General features: G+C 39.3%; 1 protein-coding gene across 1 annotated transcript in view; it reads left to right on the top strand.

Annotated features, from left to right (window-relative positions):
* The window catches only part of GSK3B (glycogen synthase kinase 3 beta), a 157,212-nt gene that overhangs the window by 51,475 nt on the left and 80,127 nt on the right, over nucleotides 1-25,610 (top strand). Inside the window, exon 4 of the mRNA XM_029960636.1 lies at nucleotides 10,554-10,747. Coding sequence (XP_029816496.1) covers nucleotides 10,554-10,747 — 194 coding nt within the window. The remainder of the gene's footprint in view (nucleotides 1-10,553; nucleotides 10,748-25,610) is intronic.

Genomic DNA, 25,610 nt, shown 5'->3' with positions numbered 1-25,610 from the left:
GTGCTCTTAAAGCAGGGTGTCAGTAGGTGACCCATGATGGATTCACTAATCAACCTTGCTAGAAGGCACTGATAGACTCCTGGAGGGTTGACTGTTGAATGGCACTAACAAGTGGGTAAATACGATCTGTTTGTAACTTGGGGTTCTCTGATGCCATGTCAGGGCTCAGTTACAGGGGTTTTATAAGTTATTACGTGTCAGCTGAACCGCTATAGCTGTCTTTGGCAAATATTAACTAAATCATGTTCCCTGATGATGTAAGAGGGAGGAACAACTAAAGGAAACTTCAAATAAGAAATGCTAGTACTGCATAGGCTGAATTTCTCCGCTAGCAATTAACTCAGAGCTATATAGCAAAGGAGGATACCAGTGAGGCCAGAGTCTTATGCTGAAATGAGGTTGTCATACTGTTTCTGCTCACTCCCTGTCTCTGTCCTTGTCTCTTGTGCTGCATTTAACCTGTAAGCTTTTTGGGGCAGGAATAACTGACCCAAGATTATAAAAACAGCATCTGATATGATCGCTTTGGTACGTGCTTCCTAATCAGTGGAATCACCTTATCTAAATTTAAAGCTGATTTCTGGAGCTAAATAACTTTTGTCGGGTGGGTTCTTCTGCATGTGGGTGGAGAGAAAGGAGAACAGAAAGAGTGCCTACTAAAAATAACTTGTTAACAAGCATGAGACTGCTTATGAAACCCCACTGGCAGCCAGTGTTTAGATTACCTTAATTGTATGTTTCTGTATTTTTTTCCAAAGCAGAAATATAAGTATAAGCATTCTGGTGGATATTTTGTTTAGTCACAGAAAAAAAAATACTTTTAATGGTATTCCTAAGGCAGTAGGGGTAGAGTTTTCCCACCACCTGCGTGTTAACTGCAGTTTGGGAAAGCTCTCTTGTTTAGAAATTTACTATCTTGGTCTGTGTTTTCCATGACAGAAAGAGTACTTGAAGGAAGATCTGTTTTAACGATAGAGATGGTTAACATGGGCCTTAAATGTGCCTCAGAAAGGTGTGGGCACCACCTTACACAGTGGTGGGAAGGACAGCTTATGGGAAATTGTTTCTTCAGACACTGCAAGTAAACATCCCTTCTGGATTCAGCTGTTTGGTTTATAAATCAGTGAGGTGGTAACCTGCTGGGATTTCGTGGTGGTCAGTTTAAGCAGCTGACTGTTGGAATCCCATCTGCCACGGTAGGATCCAGGGAGGTCAGCTGATGGTCAGCGTGGTAGGCATCCAGGCTAGGTCAACAGGGCTCTTCCCATCCTTTATCCTCTGGTGTTTTTTGTTTTGTTTCTTAACCTGTTCAGAGTCAAGTTCGTGCAAAAACTTGTAGAAAGTCAGTGCCTTAGAACTTTGTGTACCTTGTAGTGGACCTTTTTAACAAGCTTGTCATGTGAATGTTCTGGGACCTACTCAGTACCCTGTTCATTTTTTAAAGGCTTGTTTACAGTCTTTAGCATTAAGCTTTCAAAGAGAGTGAATTGAATGCCCCCTCCAGAAGTCTGTGATTACCTCTAAAGAAAGACTTAAAACTCCAATGGCATTTTAAATGTGTGAACTGAGGTGCTGTAAATCCAAGTTCGGTTGGTTTTTTTTCCCAACAGATAAATGATAGGGGGAAAAGGTCCCTGCATCTTGATGTCATTTCATGTGTTTATTATATCAAATATAGGCATATGAGGCATGTCATTAGTCGTCACACTTTGCTGGGAATACATTTAGGTTTGTTTTTTTTTAGTGACACACTGACCTCAAAAAGGCATGAAGCAGAGATGGGTTGAGTTACAAAGTTTCATTTTTATAGTAAAATAATGTTGCCTTTCTGAGCTGTTTACTGCTTATTTTGTAGTGATAGTATAGTTTATTTTACTAGACAGAAGTCAGTCACTGGTATTGTGTTTACCTTTTTCTCCATTTTTTTAGTTCTCTCCTGCATAAACTCAGCAATTAGTACTTTGAATTTGTATTGCCGTTTTAGAAGCTATTGATCAAAATGTAGAGCTACCGACAGTTTTTTAAGGTCACAGGTTTTGCCTTCTGCAAGGTTTTGAAAATGATTGACATGCAGAAAGCATTGCCATCATTTTGGTGCAATATTTTTCTTTTATTTCCTTCCTTTGTGTCCAGCAAGAGGCAATGGCAACTTTGATTTCAGGGCGGAGTGTTTTAAAAGTCTTTTATCTTTTTTAGTGATCTTTGGCTTGGCAGTTGTTGCTGAAATTTGTCCTGATTATTTGTCTCGGGATTTAACTGAATTGACACATAATTAACTGTGACTATCATTTGATCATTAGCAATAAAGCCAAAGAATGACCTTTCATTCTTCACCTGATTTTGTTTGAATTAAATGCACATTTTGACTGTTGTGGAAGGCAGCATATTTGATACTGAGCTGTGACACCATTGCGTTGGTGCTGAGTTGAAAGAAATGTTTTATGTAGGTATTGAACCTTTCTGACCTTCTTAAGACCCTAAGAATCTTCAAGTTCATCCTTTCTTATTTCAAGTCTAGCAGTTGCAGTTCAGCAATATTTTTCTTGAAGAAAAGATTCCAATCTAAAATAAAAATCTGTGTTGTAACAATAACTTTTTCTTTCAAAGTTTTTAATAAGGAAATTATTTTTTTTCTAAATTTTGTCCACCCACAGTTCTGTCCCAAACACTTGCAGTTTCTGTTTCTAGTCATTATTTGCAATATGCCCTCCACCTGCAGATCAGAGCTCTCTCTGAAATGTCTTTTCCTGAAATGGGCTTTTAGATATAATCTTTCAGCTTTCTCTTTGACTTAAATTGTTTGAGCTCTTAAGTCTCACTCAGAGTAATGTATTTTTTCTGACCTTATGATGCCTGAAGCTTCTTTCTGAATCCCTAGCGTTTTGAATCATCACTCCTGAATTTTAGCTATCAGGACTGAGCACGCTACTTCAGTACCTGTTCAGTGGGTGTGAAACAGAAAAGAGATTTTCTTTTTCTTTCTTTTTCTTTCTTTTTTTTTCTTTTTTTTTCTTTTTTTTTTTTTTTTTTTTTTTTTTTTTTTTTTTTTTTTTTTTTTTTTTTTTTTGCCTGTCTGATGTTCCCCTGCTTGTACATCAAAGGATTGCTTTAGGTTTCAGTAGCAGTGTGTGTTTCTGTGCTGGGATGTCTTGCAAGTCAGAGTTGATGACTCCACTCTTCAGATGGCTTTACTTGATTTGGCTGTATGGCCTGTCATCCTCCCTCCACTTAATTTGTGCCTGGGTTACTAAGGGAGGTCACCTGCTTTTTCACCAACTCTACCCTGTGCATAACTCTCTAAATCTTGTCTGAGAACTCCATAGCTTTTTTTTCAGGTTATTGATAAAAACAGTAGGTGTGAGGGCAAAAATTAATGCTGATGGGGCCTCCTACTATATTTTATTAGATCTTAGTTATGTTGAAACTTATGGGCTAGTGTATTATAATTTGATTAATAATCAACTTTCTTTATACGTGTTTCTTCATTAATTTGGGTTGTGATGGCAAGTCAGAAACCCTGTAGAAGTCACAGTGGTTTTGCATCAATGTTTTTCTCTTCTCTTTTTCAAATGAACCTATAGTCTCTTTAACAATATGGAGTCTAACAATGCAATCTTTAGAAACTACCTTACTGCTTCTTTATTCAAAGTAAATGGTGTGGTACTTGAAGCTGAAATTGTTGTCAAACTTAAAGGATCGTATGAATCATCCCATCCATCACTGAAGTTCTCTGAGTGTTCTGGTTGCTTTCAAAAATCACGTCTCAGACTTCTTAGCTAGCTCTTCCAAAATCCTTGGATACAAATCATGAGATTCTTGTGATCTCAAGTAATGTCTGATGGCCGCTCGTTTATTGCAGTATTCAGTTACAGGCAAGAAGTCAGATGACATTTTCTGTGCTAAAACAAGTGTGTGTGTGTATATATATATTTAGTGAATGCATCTGCCTTATCTGTGTGATGATTGGCACACTTACAGGTTTTTGTTAAATGTTTGACCTGAACTATTTTTGAAATTTTAAGGACTCCTTTTGCATGGGGTAAATTTAAAAACCAAACCAACATTGTATTTTATAAGACTCCTTTCTTCACTTCCCTGAGTTTTTCTGGTTTGGTCCATTAACGTTCATTTCAAGAAAGCTGGAGAGGGAGTTTTTACAAGGGCATGTAGTGATAGGACAGGGGGGGATGGCTTCAAACTGAAAAGTTGAGATTAGATACAGAAATTCTTTACTGTGAGGCTGGCGAGACCTTGGAACAGATTGCCCAGAGCAGTTAAGGATACCTCATCCCTGGAAGTGTTCAAGGCCGAGCTGGATAGGGCTTTGAGCAACTTGGTCTAGTGAACGATTCCCTGCTGATGCTGGGGGGTTGAACCTAGATTATCTTGAAGGTCCCTTCCAACCCAAACCATTCTATGATTCTGTATGATTCTAGGATTTTTATTTTGTACTGTCTTCCACTAGGTAGCATTTATGATGAAGAAAGGAAGCTATCTAGGAAAACAGTTCATAAATACCATTTTTATACTTTCTCCCCTGTACTGACTCTTAATTATTAGCTCTTCTGTAACTAACTTTTAAAAAAACGTAGTGGGAAAAATAATTAGAAAAAGAAAATTTGTAGTGATTTCTGCTGCTGACAGTGTCTTTCCTCAAGCATATGTTGGCCACACAGAAGTCTTTCAAAGCAGCTGATGACCTTTTTCCTTCATGTACCCTGAACAGATATCTAAGAAGCTGGGCATTTAATTTCATAGCCGAATCTGATGATCAGTACCAGATCTAGCAGAAAACATTTCTTGTGCTTTCTGTTGAAACATTTGCTTCACAAAGTAGTTAGATCTTTTGACCATCCAGTTATCTGTGACTGAAGAGAGCCACTGCAGTTCTGATAGACTTCTGTCCCCTTCTGGTCACTCATTTCTTTCTAGGTAGTTGTGTCAGCTGCTGGTTGTAACCTAATCCAGTTGACAGGGGCTGGATCCAGCAGTGTCGAGTTTGTGTGGAAGTGACTTGTTCACTGTATTGAGCATTGAGCAAATTAAGATGAAGCAGGTTGGTGAAGGGGAGAAGTAGTGAATAGTTACTTAATCTTGAGCCATATCTTAATAGAGAGGTGACGCTGAGATTTGAAGCAGATGAGTGAAGATACTTGAGGTAAGTGGAGACAGCTACATGACTTTCGGCATTGTAGAGAGTCTGTTGCAGCTCTGTGAGGTTTTCTTTTAGGACTTAAAAACAATCTAAATAGCATCTGTTGGAGGGACCTGTGGGCATGCCAGCAAGGAGAAGTGAGGCAAGAGGAGATAGGTAAAGTCAAAAGAAAGGAAAAGGTGGAGTTTGTAGACAGCACAAAGGATTGAGGTTTGCATTTGAAGTAGGAATAAAGCTGCTGTAAACATCCTGCTAATGCATTGTTTCTTTCCTTTGACTGTAAAACATATAGAAGAGGAGGAAGAGGGGATGTATATATAGATAGATAGATAGATATAGGTGAAAGGAAAAAAAAGAATCCTAGATATATGATTATATCTGCATTAATGTGTGTTTGTACTGCTCAGAAGCAAAACAGGAAAAGGGATGTAGGGGAGACATAATTTTGGACTTTTTCCAGGCCCATCCACTAGAAGGTGTGTGGGAAGTTCTGATCAATAGCAAAGGATGCCTTTCATGGTCTCTGAGGGCTGAAGTGAATTTTATTGAGTGACAGCTGCATTTAGGCACAGGCAAAAAGTATACATGCAGTACACTTACAGAATGGTCAGCTTTGAGCTAGCGGTAGGAATCTGCAGCTGGTGGGGTATTTCTGTAACAAAACACTTGTCCAGTAGCAGAATCCCTTATCTCACCTGGATAAAACCAAAAATATCTGCCACCATTTTTTTTTTTTGAGATGCATACCTCTTGTTCCCAAACCATACAAATATTTCATTAAAATAATACTGATCCATATTAATTTTTGTTTAATTGGTGAATTGTATAACCAAAAGACAGAATTGAATATATGCAACTTTTTTTGAGTGTACAAAATTGAATTAAGAATCAGCTTGAAAAGTGTAAGAGGCCCCTGGCATTAGGTAAAAATGATGACATGAGCCATTATAAAGTTATACCAAGATATTGGAAAATAGAGTTGTAGTTTGCACTGATGCTCTGACAAACAGTAGTCTCTTAAGTGGAGTATGTTCTTTTCTTCCCACAAGCTGCTGAGTATTCTCTGCTTTGAAATCACTGACTTTACCTCATGCTCTTGATCTGTCCCGTGTGGTCATCATGTGCTAAAGGTAGAAAGAGAGCTAGAAAGATCAGAGCATTTGAAAATTGCATTGTCTGGATTTTGTTTTCAGTTGCATATCAGACTTGTGGAATAACCTCTTCATTAAAAAAAAAAATCCTAAACTCAAATACCATATCATGGATGTTAAACATTAATATCATGTGAGAAAATGCTTTAAGAGTTTGCGTGAAATGTACCAAATGAAAAAGCAAGTGTACTACAGTGTGATAGCTATTTATTTTTACTTGTACTTCTGCCCTGGGTGTTACAAAGGTGACTGGCTTAGATGATGGTTGTACAGTCACATGAATTTGCTTTTTTGTTACAGTAAAGCCAAGGTCATGTTGCTGTGGGTCCCAGAAAGCTGCAGCTTCTGGACAAATGCTGGTGACTCTTTTGATGTGAGCTGTACTGTAAGAGCTATTTAATATTGTGGACCTTCCTTCCTTTTGTAGTTTTTAAATTTGATGTCCTAGTTCTATTGTAGACCCTATAATCAAAGGTGTTGAGGGTATTGTGTGTTTGACAATGCCTGCTTATCCTCTGGGGACACTAGGTCTGACAGTCCTAAACAAAATAAGAGGTGAAGGGGATGAGATAAGAACCGTCTAGGCTTCTCGTTAAGACTGGCTGTGGTGTAATGCTTCTTGGTGTTTGCTCTTGGGAGTCATTTGGGGGTACTGGAGGTTTCTGGACAGGGGTTCTTCCTCTCTACTGTCTTCCATCATGCTGAGGCTAAAACCAGCATTTCTGAAAGCTGTTTAGTGAACTCATTTACATGCTGTTTGGCTGGCAACTCAGCTCTTGCTGTCCAGACAATTAAAACTGGGGTTACCGTTCTGAACTGCGTATGGTCTTGTGAACAGTAGAAACATCTGTATAGTGCAAGGAGTAGCAAAACTGTGTTGGGGCCTCTGGATCTGCTGTGTTACAAGCACATTATTTGTATACTTTGAGAAACAGTGAGATGTTTTACCCTTGGAGACCAAAGCTGTCAAAGGTGCAAGGTGAATTTTACCCCTACAGTCCCTCAGGTTCAACTATTCTGTAATGGAATGTAACTGAAACTCTAACAGGCTGAATTCTTTAAAGATTAGGGTCCTTATGGTATCTTTTGTGGATGGGTTTGCAAAAGCTGTTGTTTGTTGGAAGAAGGAAACTGCGAGAAACATCTAGGAGGTTTAATGCTCTGTAAGGTTCTGGTAAAGACACAAAGTAATTCTTGGTGCAGCGATGAAAGTGTCAGTGCTTACACTTTAAAGCACTGACAATTTCAACTGGTTAGGGGCTGTTTTTCTATGGACTTAAAGGGAAAATGTGTAAAGCCAACTGGCTTCTCATTTGAGCTCTGGAGAATTTGGCCACGTCGCTGCAGCTCCACATTGGGACAAAACACTTGAAGTAACCTGAAATTCAGGGTTTGCTTTTATGGTAGAGGAGGCCCCTAAGCGAGTTGCAGCTCTGAAGAGGGTCCTTAGAGCAGATCTCTTCATACCAAGTACTTCAAATCTCAACCAGTGTTGCCAGGGACAATTATTTTTACCTCTAAGACTTCATTAGTCTTGATTTTTGGAAAATGGATAACAAAACTCCTTAACAGTAGTCTCAGTATTCTGGTCTAGTGACCCCTCCAAAAAAAAAAAGACCCCTCAAAATCCACCAGCTAGGGGATTACCTTTTATTTTATGAGGATTGCTGCAATAAAACAGATGCAACCTATTTGTATGTGCCGAGTTAGAATGCTAATCATAGAACAGTTGGGCAAATAAAATACAGGGCTGCTATGGGAGTTACACTTTCAACTTGTTTACCAAAAAAAGGGTTTCTTTTTTTTTTTCCTGGATTCCTTCCATTTATTTCTAACAGTTGTCAAACAGGAGAGTGAATTTTCTATGCAGCTTTAGTATGCTTCCATTTATGCTTCTCTCTCCTTACGAGCAGACATTCATGTCTCTCTGGTTTTCCTTCCCACCCCCTACCCTGTTTTCTCTTTAGATCTGTATATATATTCTGTATCTCACCTTCTCATGACTATTTTGGGGAAGGGCTGTACCTACTCTGTATTGCTTAGCAAGTTATTGGCATCCTTAGAACTGATCTGCTTTATATATTTTTGATTTGTTTGTTTGTTTGATGGAGCAGTTGGAGTCATAAAAGCAAACAATTCCTAAGAACCTAAAAGGTAACATAAAAGATGAGTAGCAGTTAATGTGGGCTTTGCATGAGCAAACGATGCCAAGCCAACCTACTTTTCTTCTGAATCTTACATGTACAGAAGAAGTAGTAGTAGATGGATGTGTGTACCTTGACTGCGAAGTTTTCAAACTTATTTTCTCATGAGAAGTCTAGGAAAACAATGGACTACTGGAATTCCCCTGAAAGGCATACCAAATTATTTGATTATTTTGTTTGAGCGTAACAGGAGGTTCAAGAAAAAAATACAATGAGATATTTCATGGGATTTTGCAGGGCCTTTAAGCAGTCTCACAGGATTCACTGGTTTTTACCAATTTGTTAGCTAAACTTAATGTAGTATCATGAAATGGATCTCCTGATGGTGACTGTGCTTGAAGGATGTGACAGGCTGGCAAGAGTGTGCAGTAACCTTGGACGCAGTTCAGCCAGGACAAATGCAGAATATTAGGCTTTGATAAGAGCAATCAGGTGTGTAAGTGGAAAGTGGATGAGGATTGGACAGGCAACAGCTCTGCAGAGGAGAGTTTGGTACACAAACTGATCATGAGGTTGCAGCATTGCACAACCTGCAAATGTTGTACTGGGCTGTACAAACAAGTGTGTTGTAAGTCAGACACGAGAAGTCACTGGCATGCTGGGTAGAGCTGAGATAAGCTCCCTTTGCAGAGCCTGGTTTTCGGTACCATACCTGAGAGATTTTTAGGAGTGAGGGGAGAGCTTTCCCAAAGAGAAATAACTTCTTCATCATGATAACCTTTTTGCAACAGCCCCTCACATATTTGAAGGAGATGATGGGAGGATGAGGGAAAGAGAGCAGGGGGGGAACTGCACCATTTTCCATGCCCTCTGGGAGCAGAACGAGGAGTGTTTCACCTACCTGTTGGAAAGATTTTTCTAAATGCACGAGTAGTGAAGGTCTGGAAGAGACTACCTGGGAAAGGTTGCGGAGGGAAGGTTTCTTAATAAGCAGATGTGACGAGCATCTCTTGAGTGCAGATGCTGTAGAATTGCAGAGTGACTGTTGTGGAACAGTACATTCTGTTTTTCCTTGAAGCCCTGTTCAGTTCTGTAACCTGAGCCATCATAATTGAAAGGCAATAAATGCCCAGAGTGTGTTTATAAAATGCCTAAAGCTTTGGTTCTCTTACACACAAAATCAGGCTTTGAACAAGGTGAAGCACTGTTGGTTATAACGGTGGGACTGGGAGTAGGTAATAGTGGCTTGGTCTTTTGATAGGAAAGTGGCTGGGAAAGTGCATGTGACTGTGGACTGCTGAAACCCACAGCCACTGCATCTGCACTGAAGCACATCCATCTGAGCAGCTTCCACAGGCATCTTGCATCTTGAGCATGGATCTCTATCCATGTTCTGTTTCATGTCAAGATGCCACATAAGTGCTTGCCACCATCATCCTTCTCTCCCTTCCTGCCCCTGCCCCAGGAAGTGCCTCCCTTCTTTACAAGGAAGTCCAGGCATGAAAGAAGGGAGGAGCAGGACTGTGCCACGTGATGCAACCTGGATTCTGCTCCAGGTGCACACAACCAGGTTTGACAAAGGTTATGCTTCCTAATGTGTGCAAGCTGAAGCTTTATCTGTAGGTGGATTTGTAACAAACTTCCCGTGCTCCTGGTTTTCATTGCCTGTAAAGGTCAGAGTGCTGCTCTGACAGCCATACTGACAGTTTGATTTCTTCAGTTATAGGAAAATATGGGAAAATGCTTCATTTTGGTAATACAAGCAACACTGTTTAATTTAATACCACTTAACTTTATAATCAGATGTAGGAATAAGTACTTGACTTCTTTGTGCATCACATTTTATTGCTCAGCTATTTGCTTCCGGAAAGGAAATTTTTGTTAGCAATAATCTACATGAAAAATTGTCACCACTTAATATATTTTGGTAAAAAAATACGCTCTGCGTTTTCTCTGCGTTTTGTCAGGGTTTTCTGTTTTTCTCTGTGGGATTAAAATACACATGCTGATTTAAATCTTTGTCTCACCCTCTTCTGTTTCAGTCTTGTTGGTCATCCTGCTTAGGCATGTGTTCTGATTATCTGTGTCTCTCTTACTTCCCAGGAGACAAAGATGGCAGCAAGGTGACTACAGTAGTGGCAACTCCGGGACAAGGTCCGGACCGACCACAAGAAGTTAGCTACACAGACACCAAGGTGATTGGAAATGGATCTTTTGGTGTTGTGTATCAAGCCAAACTCTGTGATTCGGGAGAGCTTGTGGCCATTAAGAAAGTTCTGCAGGATAAAAGATTTAAGGTGAGCCTATGCATAAGTTTCATATTTTCATGAATGTTATCTCATTTTCCATGTCTTTGATGGCAGTGTTTTTGATTTTCTTAATGTATTTTTGTTGGAGCACGTAAATGCACATAAAAATTTTTTAGGACTAAAGATTAAATGGATGGTTTATGATAAAGGGATATAGTTTAACTCGAAAATCAGTGAGTCACTGTTGTTATGATAATTTGGATTAGTGCAAAGCAGGAAGCTAAAAATCCTGATTTGACATTATGCTGTTTCCAGGTTGCAGACCAGATTTTTCAGACAGTGAGGTGTGGAAACCATGGAAAAACTTGTCTTATGCTTACTGTTTTTCTAGCATAGACTCTTCTCCAGTCATTACTAATTAAATTGCTGGAAGAAACAGAAGTCTTTGGACTTTGTTCTTAGTTGTTGCACCTATAAAGTGAAAGACTGTATTTGAGTAAATCAGAAATTCCCAAGACCAAGTATGAAGATAACAAATACTGAGCCCAGGGCAGTTTGGACTGAAGACAAGTTACTTCCCTTTATTATCTGATTTCTGAATGTGTTCTGTCTTGGCTGGTTTTAATAGACTAATGATTCTTCATTCTAAACAAGTAGCCTTCCAAAGAGAAATACTTTTATCTGGTAATATTAAACCAAATAAAAGTTAAGGACCATCAACCACTCATCACTGCTCTTAGTCCTCTGCTTGGTACTTGATGTCCTTGACTGCTTTCCCTTATAATCAAGTGGCCTGCAGATCAACTTGTGCAAGCAGTGCATGATAGCAAAGGTACTGCTTTTAATATTTCTTGAGTTTACGGTAAGACTTCATGCAGAGCTGGCTTCACTGGTAGTATTTGTAATTTGTGTCCTGTTCTGGTAGCAAAATCATTCTTTTGAAGTGTTTTGAAGGAACTGGTGTATGCCTTTTCCTTGAGTCTTGAAATGTAATGCTGTCATCACCACAGGCATCAGCATATCACAGATGCATTAGATATAGAATGGAAAATAAAAGATATATTTAAATTAATGTAATCATGGAGCATTATATACTTCTAATTGAGAAAGGCATGTAAAGTTCTTATATTGTTCTTACATCTGAGTTATTTCTGGATTGTATTATGGGTTGAAGGTAGTTAGTACTTGGGAAGCATGCAATATGATGTAAGAGTGTGTTATTTTAGAAGAATGGAAGAGGTAAAACAGAAAAGGAAAAACAGAAGCTCTAGACCTAGCCATGCTTCTTGGTTTCTTCCCATTGCCTAGGTCTAGGGGAGGGCCAGGATATTTCCCATACCATGTTGTGCTTGGTAGATGTCAACTGGTGCTTTGGACCAGAATCTTTGATTTTTTTAGTGTCATAACTCTGGGGTTGTGTAGTGTGTCAAAATGAAAACTTGGCTGAGCATTTTAGTTCCTGACCAGATATTAATAGTTTGGGACATTGTAATTATTTTTTAATGAATCTCTATTGGGCATCTGGAATAAAGTGTGGGGTTTTGGTAGTTGGTTCAGTGACATTTTGTTATCTGACTACATATCCTTTTATTTTGGAATGTTTCTTTAAGTGCTTTGAAAAAAAACACATCTCTTGAATACTAGCTCTCTTTTTGTTAAAGCAAAACAACTGAACTGAAAAGCTAAGTAGGGTGTTTGCAGTTTGGACTCTGAACTGATAGTGTACATTTGATGATACAAGCTGAGAACATCCAATACCTGGAGGCTTTAAAACCCCCAAAGAAGGTGTAATTAATGGTTAAGTCCATGTGTAGATTCACAGATACCATTAATTGAAAAGTACTTTTTTAAACTTCATAACTTGCATGGGTCACATCTGCAGCAGTACCCAAGTTATGCAATTTTTCATATTCTTATCCCAAACTTGTGTCCCAGCTGCACAGCACCATCTACCTTTGGTCTCAGCTCCCTTGTTTTTCCTGTCATTCATCAGTTTAGTCCTCCCATTTTTTTTTCACATTCTGAGCTGGAAGTGTATGTTCTGTTGGCAGGAGATGTAAATTCCTGCAGGCTGAATGAAAGCCTCTGCCTGGAGAGATTTGGAAGCTAGACACATGTATCTTATATCAAGAATAGCGTACAATTACTTCAGGGTATGCTACTTTTTGGGAATGTCTGTTATAGGTAGTAAATGCTGGACCAGATAATTCACCAGTTAAACAGGAACTTTTAATGTCTGTTGGCTGCACAGTTTGATTGCAGTGTAGGAGCAGACCAGCTCTGGTGTTCAGAGAGCTGAGCTGTGATGTGTAGCTTGACTGGGCTGTTGCCATCCCTGCTTGGCTGCCTAAGTCCAGATCCAAGCCCTGGTCAGTAGAGTTCCTTAAGAAATCTGCCACTTCCTTCTCGTTAATGCACACCTCTGCTTCAGCAATGATTGAAGGGAAGAAACCCAACCCTTCTGTAGACAACCAAAGGAGACAGTAGCTTGTTTGATTTAAATGAACTTTATCAGCTTCAGAGGGAAGAGAGGGGGCACTTTAGAAATACCTGTCTGCGCTGATCCCTGTGGTGGAGAAAGCAGGAAGAGGAAAGTGATGTATGAAAGTTGCTTCCTGAAATCTGAATCATGACCAAAACTTTCAGCTGTAGCTTCTAGCTGGTACCTGCTTATCTCTATCCTTTTCTCTCCTGATGTATTTATCTTGGTACGTGCAGTATAATTCCTTTGTCGTGATTTAGCTCTTTAAAAAAATGTTTTTAGAAAAAACAGTAGGAAGTCTTGAAACTTAAAGGGCATGATTCAGAAACTTTAGGAAATCCCTAGAGATTGTAACTTCTAGGCTCTTTCTGCATTTTGTGAATGTGGAGGGAGGTTATTGTGTAGATCTGGAAAATGCACCACAGTTGCCAATTTTAGATCTCTGTCAGGAAGCTGAGATACTTTTGTCCAGGTTTAAAGCTAACTTGAAAGCTGGAATTACCAGAGGGGGGGTTGCCTTTTTTTCTCTTTTTCCATTACTATGACAAATTTCTGATCAGCCTCTGCTCAAGTGGAAGCAGCATTGGTCCACACCAGAAAGAAGTGAGTGTAAAAAAAATCTTTGCTGAATAGTTGAATCTTATAGTTTCTGTGATGATAGTTTGCCATGTTCCTACTTCTTTCTACTCCCTTGTTACAGTTCAGTGGTTCTTCAGTTTGGCAGTGCAGTTCCTGCATGGCTGTGTTTTAAACAGGGTCTCTGAATTGCTCTGGATCTTAAAATGTGTGTGTCTGGAGTTCCGTGTAATGTAGAGCAGTAGTATTGGTATACTGGGGATAGTGGTAAATGGTTGAAGGGAATAAATAAAATCTAGAGAGTTATGCTTAATTTTAGTTTTCATCTGTACCTTCATTAAGCTATTAAGCTAGTTCTCTGTATTAAGCATGAGGAATTAAGTAATGTAATTTTGGGCAATTGCCTGATACTTGAATGAGTAGTTCACAAGCTATGTGCTGTTTTGTCATTAGTCTGTGAACAACTGAATTTGTCTCTAGTTGTTATGGAGTTTTGTTGGTTTTTTTTTTAAAGTTTCACAGGGGGTGAGAGATGTCTCTCTTTGAAAAATAGTGTAAGGCCAGCTATTCACAAGCTTTTGGGGCCAAAATCCTTTCAAATGCCAGAATTTCTAAAAGACCATGATTCAGCTTTCGTAGATCTGTGTTTCTGCTTCTATCCCACAGACGCATAATAATAGGTTCTCATGCAAAGCATCGATAGGTGCAGTTAAATGAGTCACAGCATTTTCAATTATTTTCATCCATGTGTCTGTGCAGGCCTTTAAGTGACACAGCCTAATTGTGATGCTTGAAAAGAAAATACCGGTAGTGTAAATTTTCTTGCATTGCTTTTTTTGGCACGTTCATTGGAATATTCTTCAGATTAAGAGTCAGTCATGTTGCTGTCTAATCCTGCAAAAACTAATAATAAGCAAACAGGCATGTTAACATAAATAGCTATTTTTTGTTATTTCTGTCATTCCATTAACATTTTTAAGAATTCCTATTGGAATGAATGTGTGAATTGTTAGAAATATTTCACAGCTGACTGAGAATATGTAGTTAAATTCTCCATATCGGAATTGCAGTACTTGATGTTTCTGCTTTAGTGCTAGGCTGTTGAAATCTAAATGATGAAGGGAGTTCATACTATTCCTGCACCTTTTCAAACGGTCTAGATTGGGCATCACACTTCTTGTTAATGGCTCACACAGACATGAAGTGTGCAGCAAGAGAAAGCCAAATTCTGTAATGGGAACCATTCATGCCATCCAGTCTGTCAAATCATTCAGGGACTGCCTAGGTTTAGCAATCCAACTGTATGTGCCTTTGGCTTAGTTGCCTGAATAATTTAAATAGGCAGATCTTCTGGAGTGTGAGAGGATGTCAGACTAGAGCCCTGATGGTCCATAAACGTGAAGCCCTGCATTGGTAAAGCTGAGACCACAGTGCTCTTTCCTATTTGTATTTATGGAAGAAATAGGTGTTATGACTATTTGAATGTTTGTTGTTTCTTTGTTTTGTTTTTAATATATAAAGTCTTAGTGTTAATGTGAGCCTTAAAGCCCAATAAAGCAGCAGGGTGGAAAAATAAGTCTGTGTTGACGTTCTGGTTTCTATCTTTCTCTGCTGGATGTGTGTACTTCTGTGAGCTGCTTGAAATGTTTCTGAAAGAGCAACAGCTTTCCTTCAGTTCCTGCCTCGGATATATCAAACTGCTAAGTATAAAAAGATCCTTTTTCAAAGTAGCCCATATCCTCTGTTTGTGTTCACTTAATTACAGCAACTTTGATTGTAGCAGCTCCCATGAAAAATATAAAACCACAAGGAAGAATTCCTGTTGAAAAATGGCTAGATGTTTAGGTTTTTAAGTTCTGGTAACTTTTCAAGAGACTTTTCTTTTTAAACCATTCAACAATCTAAAGTTGACCCAGTTTTTTTAGTAGGTTATGTGTCTCTGCTTGTGGTTGGAGGTGTCATTCTGTAAAACATGCATGTTTAAAAAGTGAACCTGTTGATTAATAGTAGATATCTTTTGCTCTGAGAATGTCAGTGGTTAATAGGCCATTGTGAGAACATGACTTCAAATTGGATTTAATTATTTCCGCTCTTGGCTGACCTTGGCTCTTGGTTATCCATGGCTGGTTAAGATACAGCAGATAATAGCATTATATTGAAAAAAAAGTTCTGTTTTCAGGGAGCTTCAGTCTGTTAAGGTCACTGTTAGTGTAGCGATCAACTCCTGTTTTGAGGAGGCATGTACCTAGCAATCTGATTGAAAGAAGAGTTAAAACACGTCTTATTTGCTGTCTGTAAGCTTGGGCTATAGATAATCATGTCTGTAGACTGACAGACAGGAGTTTGACACCCAGCCTGTTGATATGGGTTGGGGAACCCAGTTGTAAAGCTTTAAGGGAAATGGTATCTCTCTCTCTTCTGTGTAGGTTTGGTTTTCCTTTGCCAAGTTCAGACAGGATGTGTGAACCATCTTGCTTTTTAATGTTTTAGCAAATCCATTTTCCTATGATTGTAGCTTTGTCATGAGAATGTTAAATGCTCATTTGAAGAGAAGTCATTGTTACTGCTGGATATCTCATAGAACTCTTGACTTCCTTTCTATGTGCCTGAGTTGTAGACCCTTTCAAGCACACACTCTAGTGAAGTCACAGAAAGACCTCCAAGACTGAGTCCAACCTTGGACTCCACCACCTTGTTGACTGCACCATGTCACTAAGTGCCACATCCAGCTTTTTCTTGAACACCTTCAGGGGCAGTGACTCCACCACCTCCCTAGGCAGTCCATTCCAATGTTTAACAAACCATTCCATGAAGAAATTCCTCCTGATGTCCAGCCTGAACTTCCCCTTGTGAAGCCTGAGGCTATGTCCTCCCATCCTGTCACTAGTTGTCTGGGAGACGAGACTGACCCCTGCTTTGCTGCAACCTCCTTTCAGGTAGTTGTAGAAAGTGATAACATCACCCCTGAGCCTCCTTTTCCTTCCTACTTCACTGCTTTCTAGAGAAGGAATTGAAAGTTATCACAGTGGTTTAGAATGAAGGCTATCTTCATCTTATGTCACCATTTAAAGTCTTGAATACAATGTGGAGATTGGATTTGCTCTGATGTATTCATGATTATCTTTCACTGTGACCTCTTGTCATCTGCACAGGTTTCCTCTGAACTAAGGAGTGCACTTCCTTTGTTAATTTAATCTCTGTGTGAGCTAGCTGAGTTCTCTCATATCTTCACCTAAGGATCATTGAATATTCAAACATTAATATGTAAGGCCTTATCTCAAAAGAATGTTTTTATTTACCCTATCTCAGTTGAGTTGTAAGCACCCATGGGATAAAAAGTCACAAAGGAAAGACATGGGAATGAGAATTAATAACATTTAAGCACCTTTCTTTTAAGTCTTTGAGGGCTTGCACATCATAGCTCCCTTTAAGATCTGAGGAACAGTGAACCATTGTTCATGAGACCATCATGGAGGTGTCACTGTTTAAAGGATGCCTTAATTTTATTGTTAAATAGCTAGAAAGAGCACCCAGAACAACAGATCTGTCTTCTGGCTAATGAGATGGCTTGTGTTTGTATCACAAGTAGGAATAAAAGGCTGAAAATATTTTCCAGTGACTAGCAAATATTGTGAACTTTTGTAACACTATCAGTAGACAGATGATTGAGCCTGATCAAAACTGTCCTTCTCCTCCTAGCTGTTGTCATCTGAGGGTATGCAGTCCCTCTTAAAGACTAGGGCTATCAGATAGGATTTCCAGAATGGCAGATGCCTGGGCATGTGTTCAGGATGTTTTTCCATCTTTTAAACAGCTGGAGGGCTATGTTCAGGGTTTTTTTTTTCTAGTCTATGCTTTAACTCCTGTACAGTGGCCAGATTTGTAGCTCTGGTCCAGCTTATCTTAACCGATTATCAGAGACACTTACCCAGATAATAGCTTTTGTTACAGCAGGACTTGATCCGGCTGTCTCCTGAATGCTTATTGGAGCCAGTTCTGTCATTGGGCTGTAATTGCAGTTGCAGCACCTCTCTGTTCATAGCACACCGAAAAGTCTGGGTAGGTATCTGAGTTCTCACTCACAACCTTGTATTTAATTCCATTTTCCAATTTTCTCAAACACTTGAGTTTTCATAATGAGTAAAAAATCTGTTTACCCTTGCTTTTGGCAGTCTGTGAAGAAAACACTGTACTGTTCATTATGTCAGCTGAAACCTCCCTGGACATGCTTCTGTGGCCTAGAAGAGATCTAAGAGCATTAAGAAGCATTTTTTTCACTTTATATTATTTTTAAAGTCTATATAAATAAAATTATTTGTAATTATGGCTGTGCCTGCAGATGTTTTCAAATCTGACAACTGAATTGGATGCGTAATAGCTCTTAGTGCAAAACTGGTCTTTAGTTGGGCACGTGGAGATGAAGTGGAGTTTGTACTAAGGGCATTGATTTCAATTCTCTCATTATTAGCTGGGGAGTTGGACTGAAAATTAATGTCCAGGGAATGCAGCATCATGCAACTGCAGTTGGCCTAGGGAAGAGGAAGTGCTCATCATCTGGAGACGTGGCTCTGTGTGTGTGTGTAGAAACGTGTTTCTTACATGTTAGTAAGGATAAGGATGTGTTCTTTGAAAAGGGAGGAGTCAAAAGAGCTCTGGAGGGGTTTTTTGCCCTTACCCTGTGGATGTTAGTGTGAGGACTTTGTATGGATACATGTCACAGTTCAAGTGGTGCATTTATTTTGAATTTTGAGCTTTTCTTTTTCCATGAGTTTTTCTGTGGCACTCCCTGGACTAGGACCAAAGATAGGATTTTAAAACAAAATATGTCTTTTGTCAATTTTCTCTCTTCATGTTCGCTTCTAGTATATAACTTGAGACTAAAATTAAACCTGTCCTGTGTGAATCTACTGACCAACAAAAAGAACTGTAAGATACCTTAAATTAATAAAAAGTCTTTTTTCCCTACTGGTCCAGATAATTCATATAGCTGCTCTAATAAAATTTAGGAATATATGTATATATATATATATATATTCCTAAGTTATCTGGGGACTATTTTTTGAGATAGGAGTTAAATGGATGCTATCTGAAATAATGACATTCAAAGTGGAGATTACAGTTTCAAAGAATTCCAAACCCTTTAAGGTGTGGAAGTGTGTAGTTCAAAGCATATAAAATAGTTGTAATTCTGTCACATACTGACCACATACTGTAACTCTGAGAGTGTACTTGAACATGTTGCAGAATTCCTGATAGTAGTCAAATTAAGTTCCAATTTTAAAAGATAATTTCCTTTCCTTTGACTTTTTAACTATGCTGCCTCTAAGTACCTGAGAAGGACTGGCATACAAAACCAGTAGTTCTGCATGCAGCAGGGATAACTTCTTTATTTTACATTTGTAAATCAGAGTTTTTCTTCTGGGTCACACCTTCTACTTAGAGGGAGCCTTGTTTATGGCATGGATTTGTAGGTCTGTGTAATGTGTAATGAAGGTAAAAGCTTAAGTCTTCCATTACCATTACCATGGAGACCATATATCTTTGCATCTCCTGAGACTGGCATATTACAGGCTGATGGAGCAGATTTGGTTTTACTCGTTCTTATTTTAAAATATTTAATGACTGACACTCTTAGTGTGGCAATGGAGTAGACTTTCTAAGTGTGCAACTAGATAGAAGTGGAGAATCGAGAGCAGCTCTTTGTTTTGTAAATGCAGCTTGAACTTGGTCATTTAAAAAAAGTCACAGTAAAATTCCTGAAGTCCTTCTGAAGCTTAGGGATTTAATGGTCCACCATGCGTGAGGTTGTATGTAAATTCTAGGCTAGATTTGTTTTTTTTCATATCTCGTAGTTGTAGCTGAGGTGAACAGGCAGAGAGTAGGCACATCTTGGGAGCTAGGTAATGCAGCTGCCATATAGAGCTTGGATATTAAAGAGGATATTGGGTGGAAAGGGTGTCCCAGGAGGAACTTTCTACTCCTGTCTCCCAGTTAGAGAAAAGAGTATTGTGTAGAGTATAAATAGAAGAGTAACTGCTGCTTGATGGGATAAAAATGGTGCTTTTTTTGAGACTATTTGGATATTTGGTGCATGCAGTTACTTCAAGGCTCTTTGTTGTACTGTTGTGTATTCTCTTTTGCAAGTCTCACAGCATGAGATGTCCTGCCTGGCTATGGAAGATTTAGCATAAACAGTTTTTACATCTAGCAACATTACATACCTGTGGCTCTCACTGCTTACCTCATTCTTGATTGGTTAAATTATCTTTGGTGCAATGTGCCATTCTTAGAGCGTGATTGGAATATATTGTCAAATAATTTGTCTTCAGTTTTTGCCAGTGAACACAGATTGTTTTGTCTTTAAAATACATGGCTGCTAAACCAGGCGGTAGCAGACTCTGTGTCCTTTCTGAACTCAGTATTTGTTATTCAAATATTCTGCTGCCACAGCTCTATACACTTGAGGGGAAAGAAGGGCTAACTGATGAAATGCTAGTCACAGAAAGGACAGAAGAGATCCACCTGCTGCTCAACAGAGGCTTCCTGAAGCAAAGAGATCTTTTCATTCATATGTCACCAAGACAGCTGTGCTGTGCCCTCCGGCACTGTCTTGTAGTTCAGCCCTTTTGGTTTTGTTTAAAACCTTGTAATTGAGCTGGCTTTTTTTTTTAATTTATGACTCTTCCTTGAGGAGGGGTGACTCAAATTCAGCAAACAAAATGAGGAAGGTTTAAGTAAATGTGAAAATGGGAATAATTTTTGTTCTTCAGTTGTTTTCTTGAGTAGACCTGACATTTTATAACCAAATAGCATGCTCCTTCTGGGAGTTATTCAAAACTTTGAAAGCCATGTAATTGATGATTGTTTTCTTTTGTGCCGAAGGCAGTATGTGCTCTGCCCATTGCTTCTTGGAAAAGTAGTACCAAGACATGGGAAAGTAATAAAAGGAAGCTCTTTTAAATGTTTTGTCAAGCATCTAAAGTGCAGAGACAGGGGCATTTCAGACTGTTGGGCATATTCTAGAATTGGCAACGCTGCCGGTTTTTCCTGTGACTTAGATACTTCCTGGTCCCTGGGATAACTGAGGAGGTGAGATGTTTGTGACCAACAAGGTTATTTTTAGCCTACACGATGCAAGGAATTATTTTTCTGCTACTTTACTTCACATGTTTTTGAGGAAAGCCTGTTTCGGCTTTTTGTTCCGCTTTGTTTTTTCCATCACATCTTCTGTCTGCATTATGCAGTGAAATTTGGCATAGGGCACGAAGATTAAATTTAAAGGATAATGTGGACTGAGGTTTTGTTGGATGACCAAACAGTCCTGTATGATCTACTTCAGGAAATAAAACGAAATCTGATTTTAATTTGAGTGGCTTTCTAAGAGTTGTATCATGTAATAACCCAAAATAAGGAATATTTTTGGAAAGGTAATGAGAAACTTATTCCATTAAGGAAAATTCTAATTACAGTCCTTGATGCTTTGGTGCTGTGTTGGCGCTTGTTTTAAAATATAACAAGTGATGTCAAAAAAGTGGTTGTCATGCATTTGCAATGTTTTTTTGGCCAGGAGCAAGGAAAGGACTCACTCTTCTTCAGGGTAAAATGTGAGGTGTGATGTTTATCATATTTTTAAATATATGTTACAAACTTTTAACTAAGGAGAACCAGTCAGCACTCTTCAGGGTGGGTTTTTGTTTATGTAGTGCCTAATATAGTGGGATGAGTAATGGAGGCTCTTATATGTGTCATGATGCAAATAACCAGACTATGTGCATCTGTATCTATGTTCTGTAGTTATTCTAAGATTTAAAGACAACTCTAATTGTTACAGATCCAACAAAGGTGCTCATTTCACTTCTTCGTTTGTGCTGTTCCTTTGAAAGCCCAGCCATGGTGATTAAACTGCATCGTTTCTGAGCTAACTAGTCAAAATACAAACATCCAGTCTGAATCATTGACTGCATATGGAAAACAACAACTGAATCTCTTAGGGGTTTGGGTTTTTTTTAATTCAAAAAGCACTCTGTCACAGAAAGCTAGAGTGTATTTTCCTCCTTGTTCCCCCCCAAGCTTTATCAAATGATGAAGACAGAATATGTAACTTAACATCTTTTAAAGATTCATCCACTTAGGTTTCTTCATTCAGGGATTCGTCCAAGGATCTGCTTATCAGACTGAGTTTGCAAACCCTTTTGTATTCATCTTACTTTAATCACACCAGCCACGAGTCATAAAGGTTGTACCAAGTTTTTTGGGCTTGAAAACAGGCATTTCATTTATACCAGATGAGTATAACAGTGCAAGCATGTTGATTGATTATAAATAAAATAATTTGTTGCAGTGTACTTAGTCCGTGAAATGGGACACTGCAACTTAGATCTCTGAGTGTTGAGGTGGGACATGCATATTTCTTGCTGGGCTGCCCACCAGTTGCATTGATCTGCTGCAAGTGGACAGAATAAGATTTTTTTCCCTTCTTCTCCCCCCCCCCTTTTTAAGTAGAAGTCTGTAGTGAATGTTGATGTTGCCTGTGGGCACTTTAGTGGGAAAGTTCAGGTTTGCTGTTCAGTAATAGAGGAAACGTTACAGATGTGTTACTTACTAACATGGGAATTAGTAGTAAGTGTACAAGTGTGAAAATGAGGACTTTGCAGTTTGCTGCTCCAAAAGGTAATGCATGGGCTAGGGAACATTAGGAGGATTTAATTCAGTGTCTTGCATGGATAGACTTGCATTTTCTCATGTTGAGCAACTTTGTAAGCCCATTTCAGATGAAGTCTGGCAGGGAGTAACAGGATGTAGAGCTGGAGATCTAAGGTGAGCACAGATTTCTGAAGAATTTTTAAGAATGAGGATAAATACTTTTTTCTTTGTGGTGCTCTGCTGAACATACTTTATAAATAGTGAGCAATTCTGAGTTATAAAATTAGAAGGTGGTAAGAGCTGATAATTTTTAGTTGAGGCAATAATATTAGGAGCTCTATAGTTTTTAAAAAATTGGTGTTATATTCTTTCTAGGTTAAATTCTTCTGTTAGTGCAACATCATAGTAACTTGTACTAGAATTGCCTGTCTGAGGCCTGAGCTTCCTTGATTATACTGGGTTTATTAACTCTATCTATTTGTCATTTAAATACCTGCAAAAGCAGCAGCATGAAAACATATGAAGTACAAATGCTCTTCCCCCCAGTGTGTTGGAAACCACAGCAGATGATTGGAGTCAGTGTTTGAAGAGCCAGAGCAAATACTCAAGAACTTGGTACAATGCACACTTCTTTTTTTTTTCACTATGTCAACATAACTTGGAAAGGGCAAAAAAGGACATTGTTTGCAGGTAGTATACTGGATTTCCTGGTAGGCAATGAGTCTGTTTCTGTAGCTGCTTAACAGGCATAAAGGTTATCTACTTTCATGTAGGGCTAACAGATCTAGTAGGACAAGAAAGTAGTATGAGACATAGAAAAACTAGGGCATGTTGAGGGTTGCCTGGAGTGTTGAAGGCATAACAGAGTCAGGGTATTCATTGAACAATTTCTGTGGCAGCATGAAGGCCATCAATTAGCAGGATGGATAAACAGTGCAAGGACTCTTGTTTGGATTTAACCTGATGAATATCTCTTGGAAAGAGTCTGCCTTGCTAGTGGGAACAGCCTGTTCCCAGTGCAAAAGCACAGAGCTCTGTGCAGGTGGTAGTAGAAAGTCCTTTCCTGGTGGAGCACCGAGCTGTGGCATCCTGTCCTACTGGCTCATCTGCATGGATCTGCTTGCAGGTAGTAGTTCTGTAGGGGACTTCTTGAGTAGATAATGAACTTTAAAAAGATAAATTTTTCTGAAACCCTTCTGAATTCGGCTGTCCAACTAAACACTGTAGAAAGTTTTAATTGATTCACCTTTAAAATTTATTTGAATTATCCTGAGCGTAAATATAGCTCAAGATACGGTGATTCTGTCTTAACCTAACCTTGTGTGCAGACTGTGTAGGGAGTGATACTGCTTTGCTTCCATAAGTGAGGCAGGCAGTACCACATCTTCAGCAGGCAATAATCTTCCTTATTTCATACTGTTGTGATTTTGAATGCAAAAGGGTCTCAGCACCCTTTGTATAACATTTGATTTGAAGAAAATGTGGAAAAGAAATTTTCACTGGTCAGGAGTGGCGCAAGGAAGATGAATTCACAGAATCACAAAATGGGTTAAGGTTGGAAGGGACCACAGTGGGTCATCTGGTCCAACCTCCCTGCTCAAGCAGGGTCATCCTAGAGCATATGGCACAGGATTGCATCCAGATTGTTCTTGAATATCTCCAGTGAGGGAGACTCCACACCCTCTTGGGACAATCTGTACCAATACTCGGTCACCTGCGCAGTGAAGAAGTTCTTCATCATGTTCAGGAGGAACTTCCTGTGCATCAGTTTCTGCCTGTTGCCTCTTGTCCCATTGCTTGGCACCACCAAGAAGAGCCTGGCTCCATCCTCTGGGCACCCTCCCTTCAGATACTTAGAGATGTTTATGAGGTCCCCTCTCAGACGTCTCTTCTTGAGGCTGAACAGGCCCAGCTCCTTCAGCCATTCCTTCTAAAAGAGAGGCTCTGTCCCTTAACCATCTTTGTAACCCTCTGCTGGACCTGCTCCATGTCTCTCTTGTACTCAGGAGCCCAGAACTGGACACAACACTCCAGATATGGCCTCACTGGGACTGAGTAGAGGAGCAGGATCGTTACTCAGCTCCAGGTCATCCCCACAGCGTGTGTGTTCTGCACGATGTGTTCAGTGGGAGACCTCCTTAAACTGTGGAAAATAAGATCTTGTAATGGGAAGTATATGGCAAGGTCACTGAAAGGTTTTGCAACTTGCTTATTATTAACAGTGGATGTTTTAATGAATTAGTTTATGAGAATCTCCTTAGGTACTGTATGTTAAAGACAAAAGAATGTGTAATCCACTGAAAAGGTGGTAGGTGGTGTAGGAAACACTTTCTGACATAATTTGTGATTGATTTGCATTGAATCTCATGTTCTACAAATGCATTTTTGAAAACAACTTTTAAGTTCAGTAAAGAGAGCTTGAATGTCCATATCTTTGAGTTTTAGGTGACTAGGAATGAAGCTTTTTTGAGCCTTCTTGGCAAGGTGAATGGCTGCTGACAAACTGTTGGATGATGTGGTCATCAATCAAAGATGATTAGTCTGATCAAGTCATCTTTGTTCCCTCAGTTCCTTGTTTTTATGAGTTCTCTTTGTTTACTTGTTACAGGGTTATGTGCAAGTTCTTATTTTATTCTGGATGCAAAGTGAAAGCCAGGATGCTCCCAAAGCTACCCCTCTCTTATCCAGTGGCAGTGTTGCTACTGCCCAAGTTCCGAACTACAGCTTTTTGTTTTTCCTTTCCTGAGAACTTGCTGGTCTCATATCAACTCTGTAGTAGTGCCTGACAGTGAGGACAGTGAGTGGGTGCTTGAGAGTTGAAATGAGAGGAATTACAGGCAGTAGCAAATGGGATGGCTGATGCACTTGCTGCTCCTGCCATAAAAAAAACTTCAGTGTGGTTGTGGATCAGCTCTGGAAGCAACACAATTTGCAACCTATGTGTTGAACTCGATTCCTGTGAAGTTCTCTGCTACCCAGAGAAGTTGTGGGTGCCCCATCCCTGAAAGTGTTCAAGGCTGGATTGGATGGGGCTTTGAGGAACCTGGTCTAGTGGATAGTGTCTCTGCCCATGGTGGGGGAGTTGGACCTAGATGATCTTGAAGGTCCCTTCCAACCCAAAGCATTCTATGATTTTTGCACATACTGATGGAAGAAGGACCAGGCTTCATGGGAGTTAGCTTGCCCCTGCCTTGTGTTGGTCCGTCTGAA

Source organism: Manacus vitellinus, unplaced genomic scaffold, assembly GCF_001715985.3.
Source record: "Manacus vitellinus isolate BGI_N305 unplaced genomic scaffold, ASM171598v3 scaffold_28_pilon, whole genome shotgun sequence".
In the NCBI taxonomy this organism is placed as follows: Eukaryota; Metazoa; Chordata; class Aves; order Passeriformes; family Pipridae; genus Manacus; species Manacus vitellinus.
This window is presented reverse-complemented; position numbering and strand designations above follow the sequence as displayed.